At 44.0% G+C, this 12691-nt stretch overlaps 1 protein-coding gene across 1 annotated transcript in view; it reads right to left on the bottom strand.

Moving 5' to 3' along the window:
• Positions 1–12449, bottom strand: part of RAB20 (RAB20, member RAS oncogene family) — a 28242-nt gene extending 15793 nt beyond the window's left edge. Inside the window, exon 1 of the mRNA XM_074859287.1 lies at positions 12203–12449. Coding sequence (XP_074715388.1) covers positions 12203–12374 — 172 coding nt within the window. The 5' untranslated portion in view covers positions 12375–12449. The remainder of the gene's footprint in view (positions 1–12202) is intronic.
• Positions 12450–12691: the final 242 nt, after the last annotated feature.

Raw genomic sequence — 12691 nt, 5'->3', positions numbered from 1 at the left:
AGAATAAGCTACAAAGAGCGATGTTACCACTCTCCAGTGCCTACCCATTCAACCCACAAGCCATGAGGGGAAGGTACTTACTGAAAGGAACTGCCTACAGATTTGCATGCATTACAGCCTTTTCTTTCATAATTAAGGCAATGAGGCAGCATCTCTACGTCACAAAATGCTCTGCCACTCAAAAATAGGGTAGACACCAACTATTCCACTTCCACTGGGCTTCCAAGGCTTGAAGTAAAAAAAGAAGTTGAGCAGGACAGTGTGGAAAGGGCATACAATGCTGAAACAGGAAAAGAAATAAGGAAAACAATACAAATGTGATACATTTAGCTATTTGCTGTGGGAGGGAAAGCTCATGCCCTAAAGACAGTGTTACAGGAATGTTTGTTCCTTCTCATAAAAATAAGAAGTAATAGTACTGGCAGGGGTTGGAGGACCTGAGCGGTTTGAGACATTTTCAGTTTCACAAAATTAGATATTTACTTTTTAAATAAGCAACAGCGTGTATCAGGACAGGGGGAAATTGCTCTTATTATGCCAGTAGGTTTTTTTAAAAACACCTAAGTCTCACTCCCAGCAACCTGCAAGATTTGATGATCCCTTTTATGAAGCTTGGAAGATAACAACTCAACTACATAGGGCTTTTTTGTTGTTTTTGTAACTATAAACTGCTACAGATTCTGGTCATTTCTCCCTTTTCCAAATGAATCAAAATCTTTGCTTTTTTTGAGAGCAAATGACAACCGGAGAATGGAAACAAATAAATAATAAACAAAAACCCTTTAAAATATAACCAAGAGTCTTATTTCTAACTTCAACAATTAAGAGAGCAGCAACAGATTTGTACGTCCAGATCACAGACCCCATTATGAAGAACAGAAACTGAACTTCTGAGGACTTTCACAACATAAGACATTAAACTGCATGAAGATTCAGTCCCATCGCTGAAGTAACCTGCACAACCAGAAAGAGAAGTCAGTCAGCCCAAACCCCTTGGGGAAAGGGAAGCAGGGAGCAGGAGCTCAACTGGAGGTCATTGCAACCAGGGCACATCATCACACATGTATGTTTTTATACTGCTGTCGTTAAGTGGGTTGGGAACATGAGCTTAAGCAGGAATCCGAGTTGGTTGACTCCATGTAGAGAAATTATTACCCAGCCAATGACCAGCATTTAGACGTTTGTTTTAAAGCCTATTTCAATCTACCTAACTTTTGCTTCGCATTCTTCATGAACTGTACTACACATTAATTTCTCCTGCCCTACCTCACAAACTGTTTCTTTGGGGTTTCTAGTTAACGTATTCTTACAGGAAGAACATTTTCCTGACGGTCTAAGCCATCCTTCATTCACAGGTAATGATATAATTAAGAGAAAAATAAAATCTCAAGTATTTAAATATCTATGGTTGAATATTTTACATGACTAAAAATTCCTAAGTAGTCATCAGCTGTAGAATGTAAAACAAAAATGTCCTGCTATTTCAGCTGTACTAAAGACCATTATTTCTAAACTAAGTATATAAGAGCAGTTGGATGGCTGGACAACATCTTTTCTCTGTATTTTGTAGGAATTCCCTAAAGTACAAAAACAGTGGTTAAGAATATTAAATCATGTAACAGATTAAAGAAAAAATGTCAGTGGATCAACAGGAGAGGCTGAGGAAACTGGGAAAAGTATCTACATCAGATGCTTAATCATTATTGAACAAAATTATTCCAGTCTTCAATTCATTAACCTGTAGACCAGAAAAAAAGGAAGTAAGTGTTCTCTGTAGCTGAGAATATGAGTTGTTTTCATGACAGAAAAAAGCAAAAACAAAAAAAGAATTTGTGAACAGACGGAACAGAAAGAACCTGAAAGCACAGAACCTTTAACTCATAATAAGATGTTAGCCTGTTTGAGTATTGAAAGTTTTAAGCGTCTCTTCTCCTGGACATGAAGTTTCCACCATGCTACAGACTAGAGTGAAATGTATTTTTTCTCCAGTGGAATTGGTGAAAAGGCAAAAGCTCAAATACACATTCTCCTTTTTGCTTTATCTATAAAACTCCTATAAATTCAAGCTCACACAGGTCTTTAGACTGTCAGCAGACTTCTTCCATGAATGGGTTCTTGGCAGCCCATGTAAAGTCAAATTCAATTCTAGTCTGCTTCCTAAGAGATGGACAGGTATATCAGAAGACTCACAAACAGATCTGATGCTCTATCTCCCATTACAAAGTTAAGAAGTCCTCTTCTAGATTTGGTTTTTTCGATGCCCAGGTAGGTTAGTAGGATTAGGAAATCTTGTATGCTTAGTGAGTTGGTTGTCCTAAAGGATGTTATCCGGGATCTCCTGTGGTGAAGGATGGCAAACTACTTATGTTGATAATTCATTCAAATTAAGAGCAAAAAAACCTAATTTCCTTTGACCACCTCTGCTCTCAGCAGTACCACTTGCATAAGCTAAGTTTAAGCACCAAGTTCAAATCTCATTTCCTAGGCATATCTGCAGGTGCTGCATATGAAGTTAATATGACAGGCACAGGAAAAGGAATTTATTACGAGTTTGATGCCTTCTGATCAAATCCCAGGATGTTCTACCCAGTGTTCACCTGGAAGAAAGCAAATCATTCAGACTTGTGAGAAAATTATTCCTTCTGTTCTATCATTTTTATCAACTCCAAACATACCCACCACAGACTCAGCATCTTTCTCAACAGAGACCCAAACAAAGGTTACTTGTCTGGATATTTTGCAATAGTAGTACAACGTGACTCAGATGACGAATTACTAAGTGTACCTTCAGCTCAGGCAGTGAAACAACACCATAGGAAAAATAGCTTGGAAGCTCACATGGCTAGTGGCTTTAACATGAGATAGTAATTGTAGTGAAGCAAACAACTGATCTGTGATATGTGATTGCACTGTGAAGTAAAGACACTTAAACTAGCCTAAGTATCAGGAGCAGCTCAGCCAAGGCACTGTGAAGTTGGCTATGACTCTCCCTGCCTTTGACATTTTGCACACCATAGTGTGTATAGAGGTGTGAGATGAAACAAGAGAAGTACTTGCCATATATGAGCGCTCAAAGTAATTGTAAAACCATACAGCTAACAGCTAGTTACCTGCTCTGTACTTGTATTTTAAGCACTCACTGTCACCTTTCTTCTGAAGGAAAGAGTAAAAGTTCGTTGCATAGTCAACAGAAAAAGACATCACAGCCTAAGTTCAGGCAACTAAACATGCAATACTAATTTTAAGTAGCTGTCCTGGCAAAACTGGCTGCTCGCAGCTTGGATGATCACACGCTTTGCTGGGTAAAAAACTGGCTGGATGGTCGGGCCCAAAGAGTTGTGATGAACGGAGTTAAATCCGGTTGGCAGCCGGTCACGAGTGGTGTCCCCCAGGGCTCGGTTTTGGGGCCACTCCTGTTTAACATCTTTATTGATGATCTAGATGAGGGGATCAAATGCACCGTCAGTAAGTTTGCAGATGACACCAAGTTGGGTGGGAGTGTTGATCTGCTCGAGGGTAGGGAGGCTCTGCAGAGAGACCTGGACAGGCTGGAGCGATGGGCTAAGGCCAACTGTATGAGCTTCAATAAGGCCAAATGCCGGGTGCTGCACTTGGGCCACAACAACCCCCAGCAGCGCTACAGGCTTGGGGAGGAGTGGCTGGAGAGCTGCCAGTCAGAGAGGGTCCTGGGGGTGTTGATTGACAGCCAGCTAAACAAGCCAGCAGTGTGCCCAGGTGGCCAAGAAGGCCAATGGCATCCTGGCTTGTATCAGAAATAACATGGCCAGCAGGGACAGGGAAGTGATCTTACCCCTGTACTCGGCACTGGTGAGGCTGCACCTCGATGACTGTGTTCAGTTTTGGGCCCCTCACTACAAAAAGGACATTGAATTACTCGAGCATGTCCAAAGAAGGGCAACGAAGCTGGTGAAGGGTCTGGAGCACATGTCGTATGAGGAGCGGCTGAGGGAACTGGGGTTGTTTAGTCTGGAGAAGAGGAGGCTGAGAGGAGACCTCATCGCCCTCTTCAACTACCTGAAAGGAGGTTGCAGAGAACTGGGGATGACCATCTTTAACCAAGTAACAAGCGATAGGACAAGAGGTAATGGCCTCAAGTTGCGCCAGGGAAGGTTTAGACTGGATATTAGGAAGCATTTCTTTACAGAACAGGTTGTTAGACATTGGAATGGGCTGGCCAGGGTGGTGGAAGAGTCCCCATCCCTGGAGGTGCTTAAGAGTCGGGTTGACATAGCGCTGAGGGATATGGTGTAGTTGGGAACTGTTAATGTTGGGATTATGGTTGGACTGGATGATCTTCAAGGTCTTTTCCAACCTAGACGATTCTGTGGTAGCCCAGAAATAACTAGATTGAGTCAACATGAGTTACTTTGTACACATTCATCTCTATGTTACAACTAATGAAGCTTTTTGCTGATCTGAGCAACACTATTTACCCAGCTAGAAAGAGAACTACTGCAGAAAAAAGTATCCCATCCCAGGACCTGTGTTTTTCCCCTAATGCTCAAACTGTTGAGTGGTCATTTCTTAGACACCTCAGATACACATTTCACAAATATTAAAGTAAAGCTGAAGAGTGCAACAGGGCATTAATAACTTGCTTTCTTGCACAGAACACCTATTTATACCTCTGTACGTACCCTACTAGGAGACCAGTTTTACTGAAGCAAATAATGCAGGTTTTGGACACCCTTCTGAAATTTTCTACAGTTTCTCCCACCTGCTCCCAATCGACCAGGAATATGAATTTCCATATGTCTGCAATTTTTGTCAGCAGCTTTGCCATTGCATTTACACTGTTTGACTAACCATTTCTCTTGTTCATGCTTCCCTCTCTCATACATTTTCAGTATTGTCACAAAGAAGACAGTCATGACTTAAACTAACCTTTCAGCTGTCAAGTCAGTTTTGACGGATATGTGGAAAATACACCTCTTCCTTCAGTATGCAGGGACAAAGGATGCAATGCCAAAGGCACAAGCTCTTGAATAAGAAGATTCTCAGTATCACTCCAAACTGTGATCTGGGGCTTTAAAACATGGGTTTAAGACAGATGCATTCAATCAATTCAACGACTTGTACAAACTCATTGGTATCAGCCAAAGCTGCAAAGCAAAATTTTCACAGAAAAAACAAGAACACAGGACGTGCACCAGAGACTAGACAAACATATACTCTTGTTTTCCCTTCCACTGTCCACTCATGCACCTGAAAACAGTCAATATTGCCCCCCTTTTACAATATGACTCAAACTCAGACCTCACTTCAGGCTAAAATTAGAACGCAAAGACAACCTCTTCTGTTATAGAAGCTGAGGTACTACTGAGGACTCCAAACTTGCTAATGTTCATCAAGTGGCAATGCCATGCCATGACACTGGACAGCTTTAGCCAGGCACAGACCTCAGGTCACTGATACTATTCAGAGAGAGTCTCACTGAACTGTCAAGTAGTTTTCCACTTAGGCTAGAACAGTGGAGTCACTTTGCATGCTATTATTAAATACCACATGCAAAGTGGGGACCTAACATGGGGGCTAGAATACAGAAGTTACCGCAGAGGTTCATACATGACATTTATCTTGGCCTGCATTGAGTACTCACAACAAAGTGGCTTACCCTCCCCGTTAGCTTGCCTCCCTAAGAGTTCGTACTAAAATTACACATTACATTAGAAACAAAATTCCTCCTTCAACAAAGTGAGTTAGCCTTAGCTGAATAAACAAAGTGTGTTACTTTTGTCTCCTGTTTCTTTTTGATGTGTATTTTCCACAATTCCCTCTGACAAGGCATTTCCCTATTTTTACAAAACATATTTGCATACAAAAGCACTTTCTTTCAGCAGCAGTGAATTTGCTACCTTTGACTTTACTTGTGTATCGCTGTATTTTTAAGTTGTGGGACACGGCAAATAGAATTTCCTCCAGACAATTCATTATTTCTTCATATTTCTCATCACTTCCCAAGTTATTCTGCTCTTTTCAGGAAACATTCATCACAGAAAAACAGTAACCTGGTGCACTGTTTCACAACAACAAAACCATGCTTCCAGGGATGGTCTAAAGCTAAACCTTTCTTCCTGCCTCTGAACCTGCTTCAGGGGCTTTAGATACAGAGCTCGCCGACAGTGAACTCTCTTCAAGGATTTTCCCCATGTACACAAGAGATTTTTCTCAGTAGCTAGCCATACTGCCCCCCTTTGAACCTCCACTCTTATGATTTCCTTTTCAAGATGTAGGTACTATAACCATACACAGTAATCCCAGGGAAACCACACTATCTGTGTATGAGGCGTTGGTCCTCAGCTGTCATTGTTTTACATGCAACAATTATGAACAACTAATATGCAGAGGCCAAAGTGATATTGTGCAGGATAATTTTTCCAAAGGCAAAAAAAAAAATCAAAGCCCCTTGCTGGCAACTGTCCCCCAAGCAACAAATTTAAGGCATTTTATTCTCCATCATTTTCATCTCATATCTTGTTGTTCCCTTGAGAACAGGTACACACTCAGCAGCCTTCCTCACTAAATGACCCCTGACGCCCAACACTTTTTGAGGTGATATCCCCTAAACCCTTCCAACAAGCAACCTCCTCAATTAAAGATACTCCATCACTCATTCAGCAACACCCAACCCCAACCGCTGCTCTGTCACCATTTCATCAGGTTCAGAAAGGCTCTCCCACATGCCTCAGCGTCCTCTTTAGCTTTGACTAACCTTCCTAACCATCTTACCCGTAGCTTCTTTTCCCCTCTTGTAATCCTCTACTTCCAAAAGTCAAAACCAGCAGAATATCAAACAGAGTAGCCACTATCAGTCTTTGCTTGTAAGGAAAATACACCACTTAATCCTACTCTTTCTTTGTTCTGTTTCAGTATGATGAAGGACCATGCTTCCTCCCTACCTACAGCAGATTTGTATATTTTTCGTCACACGGGGGAATGTTCGGCTCTGCGACAGCAGGGAGACAGTCTACCTGGGCTGATCTCATACTCCAAGGACCAAATCACACCTCATCCCAGGTTTCCCCAGAGAACTTTGCTGGGTCACCCTCTTTCCAGGAGAAGAACATGTGCAGAAGAAAGCTACATCAACACAGATAAATTCTTTTAAAAAACCCTCAAATCCTAACTGAGGGAGGAACCTAACACTTCTTACCAGCTAAACACTCACACCCAGCCCTAGAAAGCTCAGCACTGATGCCAGTGAAACACTGGCTATCAGGGACCAGCAACTGGGAGCAATTCACACATGCTCACCAGCAGGATCCATCAGACATCAGCAAACCAGTCACAAGAGATATAAGCATTGGTTGGTCACGCAGATAGGCTGCAGTTGACCCAAGCCACAGAAAAGCCTTTTCCAGGCTATGTTTATCTCCTCTGTCCCTGCTATCTCCAACAAGTGAAAAGTCACCAAAAAAAAAAATCTGCAGGTGCAAAATAAAGGGGTGGAAGATGTAAAAATATTAACTGATAGCTGAATATTCACAGAAGAAAATAGTCAAATCAGTTTTCATATGCAGACAGCTAGCTCAAGATGAGAGGAAGGAACAGAAGGGAAGTTTGCTTTCCCAGTTAAGCTTTATGTTTCCCCATTATAATGCTGCATGACTATTCGTTGTAAGTTCACTTCATGACCCTGTAATTGTATTTTAAGAAAGGGGCTGGGTTTTGAACTTTATGAAATACTTGTCATTAACTTCCCAGTTGGCTGCTCTAACACTAAGCCAGCAATACAGCAGACATGACCACTAATAATTAAGAAACCTTGCTGCTGGGGGCACCAGTTGAACAAATGTCATCTTAAACTGAAATCTGACAATACAAACAAGTTTTTCCTTTTGAAATATCAAGGCATCAGAAAATATGCCTGAACACCCAAAAGACTCCCACAACATTGTTAGCTACAGGCACCACACATTAGTAGTCCAGGTTTAAAGGTGAAGCAGAACCAAGACCCTCAGAACTTCAGGATGTGTTTGCGCTGCCTAAGATAAAAGGCTAGCTCAGAGCTGCATGCCTTCAACACCCAGCAGGAAGTTTTGGTTTACCCCACAGCTGCTGTCAGCACTGCCTAGAATATATATACACACACACACACATATATATATATATCTTGACCTCCTGAGTCTTCAACCTCCAATCCTTTCATGTGAGAAAGTTCTTCTGGCTGATGCTGTTGCTTACCTTCCTTGGTTCAGAAAAACACTACTTCAAACATAATACTATTAAGATCTCAAAGCATATACACTCAAATGCTTTAGAGACTAGGCCTCTATCCAGCAGACTACTCTTTTAAAACATGCTAGAAGTCTACAGTTTCTCTCTTTTTTGTATAGTTTATGCACTTTTTTTTTTTTAATTCCTTCGAATTAACTGACCCAAACAGAAAACAAGCAAATATAGTTTGTAGCATCAGAATATAAAGAGTAAATAAATCATTCTCTGCACCAAGAATACAACAGCAGCCATTCTGGGTCAGACACAAGACCATCTATCCAAGCCTCTGACAATGGAAAAACAGTCAAAAGCAGATGGCTAGGAAAAAAAAGACCATTAAAACATGGCAAGCATATGATACTTCTGCCAAGTATTCTTCCATCTGTGGGTTATTTGTTTCCTTGAGTCAAATGCAATTTCCAAATAACTTCTCTGATAATCATCAGATTGGAAAACTGGAAATGTTGGAATTATTTGCTGTGAGCATTTACAGAAGAAACAATCAAGTCTGACAACTTCTGCACACCCATTTTACAAAACTTGTGGATAAGAATATGAAAGATTTAGACTAGACTAAGCAGCTGATTTTTCCAAGATAAGGAGGGGTGTGAATGTACAGCCAAGAGAATAGTCCTTCCTAGAATAACTGACATGTACTTCAGACCTAACTTGGTAGAACAGGTCAGGTGTGCAATTCTGTGATTTACTGAGTGATAACAACACAGAAAAATACATTTTAAGTGCTTTGGCAAGCAAATTTAATTCTTCCTGGAAAATGTGACATTTTTCTGAATAACAGTGATAAGTAATGCAAGATCAACAGAGCGATGAGTAAAAATGACATATATTTTAAATAATTCAGAAGATTGGCAACTAAGCTGATGTAGTACTAATATCCATGCATATCTAACCATGGAAACAACAGTACCCAAAATAATGCTGATAAGCAATAACAAAAATAAACATACATTCACATACTAAATGTAACATGAACCAAGAAAATTAAAAAAAAACATGCATTGCAGTTAACCTTGTACAATTGTGTATTTTACTAGAGTACTAAACTAGTGCAGTAACTACAGTCAAGCATCCCCTCATTTTTCTAGGCCAGATCTTCCATATTTCTACATTGTACATTGTGTAACATACTATTGAGATATTAAGACAGACATCTTGAGTTGGCACTCAGTATTTAGGTAGGTAAAATGGGTGCAAACATTGAACTGTACTTTTGTCATACTGTTGTGCTTAGAAATTTTTAATCTCCTGGATGATCTTTCCTTTCTGGATTTCCCTGTATGTATTTGATGACCCTGTAACTGCTTCACAAGAATTCAGTAGTAAGCAATGTCACATTAATAAACAGAAAAAGAGCTAAATTTTAAACTCCTCCTTACTACAAGAATTCCAAGCTTACTTGGTACCCACCTGGTAGAGATAAGATAGTGACACCATACAGAGATAAGAGCCACAGACCCAGGACTGCAGACGTGTTGCGGCCAGCAAAAGCATAAGGTCCACGCAAAAGAAAAATAAATTAAGGAAAAAAGTAACACAGGCTTTTGATTCCCCTTGTTGACTTAATATGAGATTTGCAGTGTCCACAAGGTCCCTTCCTTCTTCACCAGGACAGAAGAAAGCATATACATCCCCTGGGAGCCACTACTTCTTAGAAGATTAACAAGAGCTGTTAATAAACCAGAGCCCACAGGCCCCAACGGAGTCTAGCCTGGTCTTGGCAGCTTCCTTCATTCTTCAGGAGTACAAGACAACAGGGAGACGGTGCAAGAATCCGTAACTGCCTCTGAAACGCAAGAGTGGGGACACTGAGCTCAACATTAATTCCAACAACAGAGAAGAATGAGGAAGATGTGTTATGCCACCCTCAATACAATACAACACCACTTTTCAACTGCCTCTCTGCAAACAGAGCTTCAGCAATCCTGCTACAGAAGTCCCGCCAAGGCTGGGGAAGCAGCAGGAGCTTCTACTGCGGTGCCACACAGGCATCGGCATTGGCCCTGCTCCAGGGCACAGAGGGAACTCCAGCCCCTGGGAAGGCGATGAGCTCTGACCTGGTATCACCTGCCTGGGTGCTTCACCTGGCATATGGAGAACCACCTCTGTGGCTTTCCAGATCCCACATAAAGCTGGAACGCAAATTCCCAACTAACAGTGAATGAAATACTGCAATAAGTGTAAGTGACTGAAAACAGGGCTTTAAAACCAGAAGACAAAGCCTGGGAGGGACTTATTTTATACTATGATAAAAAAAAAAAAAAAGCAGAAGAGCGTAAGGGAAATTACCAAAGAGCAATCTCACCAAGATAATCCTGTTGAAATAAAGCCCACTGCTAATCACCCATGTGGGTCTGGCTTACTAGAAACAAGCAGCAGTTGCCTGCAAGAGACTCCCCACAGTAAAACATGTCAATTCTAAAACTGAAGTAACATTTTGTAATAGATATTGCAAAGGACATAGAAAGCGTATTTAAAATGGACATACTGCTAGTGAGCTTTCATGATAGTAATAGATTAAGAAATGCAAGAAGCGAAAGCTCTTAAACATCTCCTCCCCCCCTCCAAAAAGTGTTTCTGTGTAACTTCTTGACAGTTTCATTCCCCCCTTCCTCCTTCTCAGTTCTTCAGGCAGGAAAAGCCATTTTGGACTAGATTGTGACATGAAGTGACACAGCAAATGAACTTCCCTCTCAAACGTCACCCAGAGGAAACTGGAATATTGCACGATGTCGCAGCTCCCCAAGTTTCACAAGAATATATCATCTGCATTCTTCATATCGCCACTAACGAATTTTAACAAAATTCAGCTAAACGTGAAAACAAGAAAAATACTGAAGACATTTCTCCCACGAGCAACTTAACAGGCAAGAACATTCACAGACCTCATTTTTCAGAGCAGTCTGGCCCTCCACATGACAGAACAGAGCTTCCTGACCTAACAACCAACAGCAAGATACTCATATGACCAAGACCACAAACCACTTCTCCAGTCCATGCCCTCCCACCTCCTCTGCCTCAGGATGCCAAACCGCAACCCGCGCTCCCTCCTGCATCCCGGAGATGCTGCCTGCCGCAACGCAGCGGGCTAGACAACCCCGTGCTGCTATCCCAGACAGAAACTGCCTGCAGCCCATGTTCTCCGAGCAGTAAATCCTTACGCGGAGGTTCTTACTGCTGCGGTGAAAGAGCAAGCCATGTCCGGAGGGCGGGTGAGCTGCGTGCTTTTGAAAGTCTGATCTGACACCAGCTGATACCAGTTGGACACGTAAAAGCACGCAGCGAGAAGTGACGAACAGAAGTTGTAACCTCACTAACTCCTGCCTGGGTTTGCAGTCAGTAGCCATCTACTCAGACAAAAGAAAGCAAACGGGCATCTTCTCTGTACATCCACGTTTTGCAAAGCGGGTCCAAAAATGCTAGAGATCAGCAGCGATAAGGCCCCTTCTGGCCCGTCAAAACCATGTTACTTTTCAGACTTTGTCCTACTGCCAAACCACTTGTTTTAGGCGACTAACTTCACAGTAGCACCGAAATAAGGCGCTAAGCACCAGGCACCCAGAGATTTCCCGGTCCCGACGCCCCGGCTCCGGGGCAGAGCGGGGCTCACCTCTCCGTCCGCGCTTCTCGGGAAGGCGAAGCTGCCCCGAGCCAGGTCACCCGCCCGCAGTCTCTCCCACCAGCAGCCTTTACGTTAGGGCCGAGCCAAAATTCGGGAAAAGCAAAACTTACGCACAGCGACCGAACCACGGAGGGTGTCGGCGGGCAGTCCCCGCCCGAGGTGGCGGAGCGGCAAGCGCCGCTCTCACCAGACCCAGCGGAGAGGGGCAGCCCGACGGCAAACACCCCGCAAGTTTCTGGGAGGCCCTTTACCCGCCGGGAGCCCGCGGGGGCTGGACCCCCCCCGCTCCTCCGGGCCGCCCTGCACCGCGCCGGGGGGTCTCACCCGCCGTGTCCCAGATGGAGATGTTGTAGGGCCCCCACTGCTTGAGGTAGAAGGCACCACCGACGGTGCTGACCGTCTCCTGGAAGCGCCTCTCCATGTAGCGGTGCAGCAGGGAGGTCTTGCCCACGTTCATGTCCCCCAGCAGCACCACCTTCCCGTCCGGCTTCTTCATCGCGGCTCGGCTCGGCCCGACCCGTCCTGCCGCCGGCCGGCTCCCTCCCGCCCGCTCGCTCGCCCCGGGCGCCCGCCCGCTCCGCCCGCCGCGGCGGAGCCCCGGAAGCGGCGGGCCAAGGGCCGCCCTCCGCCAGCAGCGCAAACTTCGGGGGCTCCGCCGGAGCCGCCGCGATCCGGCCCCAGCTCCGGCTCCTCCTACCCCCGGCCCGGCCCCGCTCCCGCCCCCACCGGCACCAGGGGGAGGGGACGCGGGCGCGGAGGCGGCCGGAGCTCCGCGGACCCCCCACCGCGGGCGCCCGCCTCAGCCCTGCCCCG

The sequence above is a fragment of the Strix uralensis genome, chromosome 2 (assembly GCF_047716275.1).
Source record: "Strix uralensis isolate ZFMK-TIS-50842 chromosome 2, bStrUra1, whole genome shotgun sequence".
In the NCBI taxonomy this organism is placed as follows: Eukaryota; Metazoa; Chordata; class Aves; order Strigiformes; family Strigidae; genus Strix; species Strix uralensis.
Note: the sequence above shows the minus strand (reverse complement) of the source record. Positions and strands in the feature narration are given on the sequence as shown.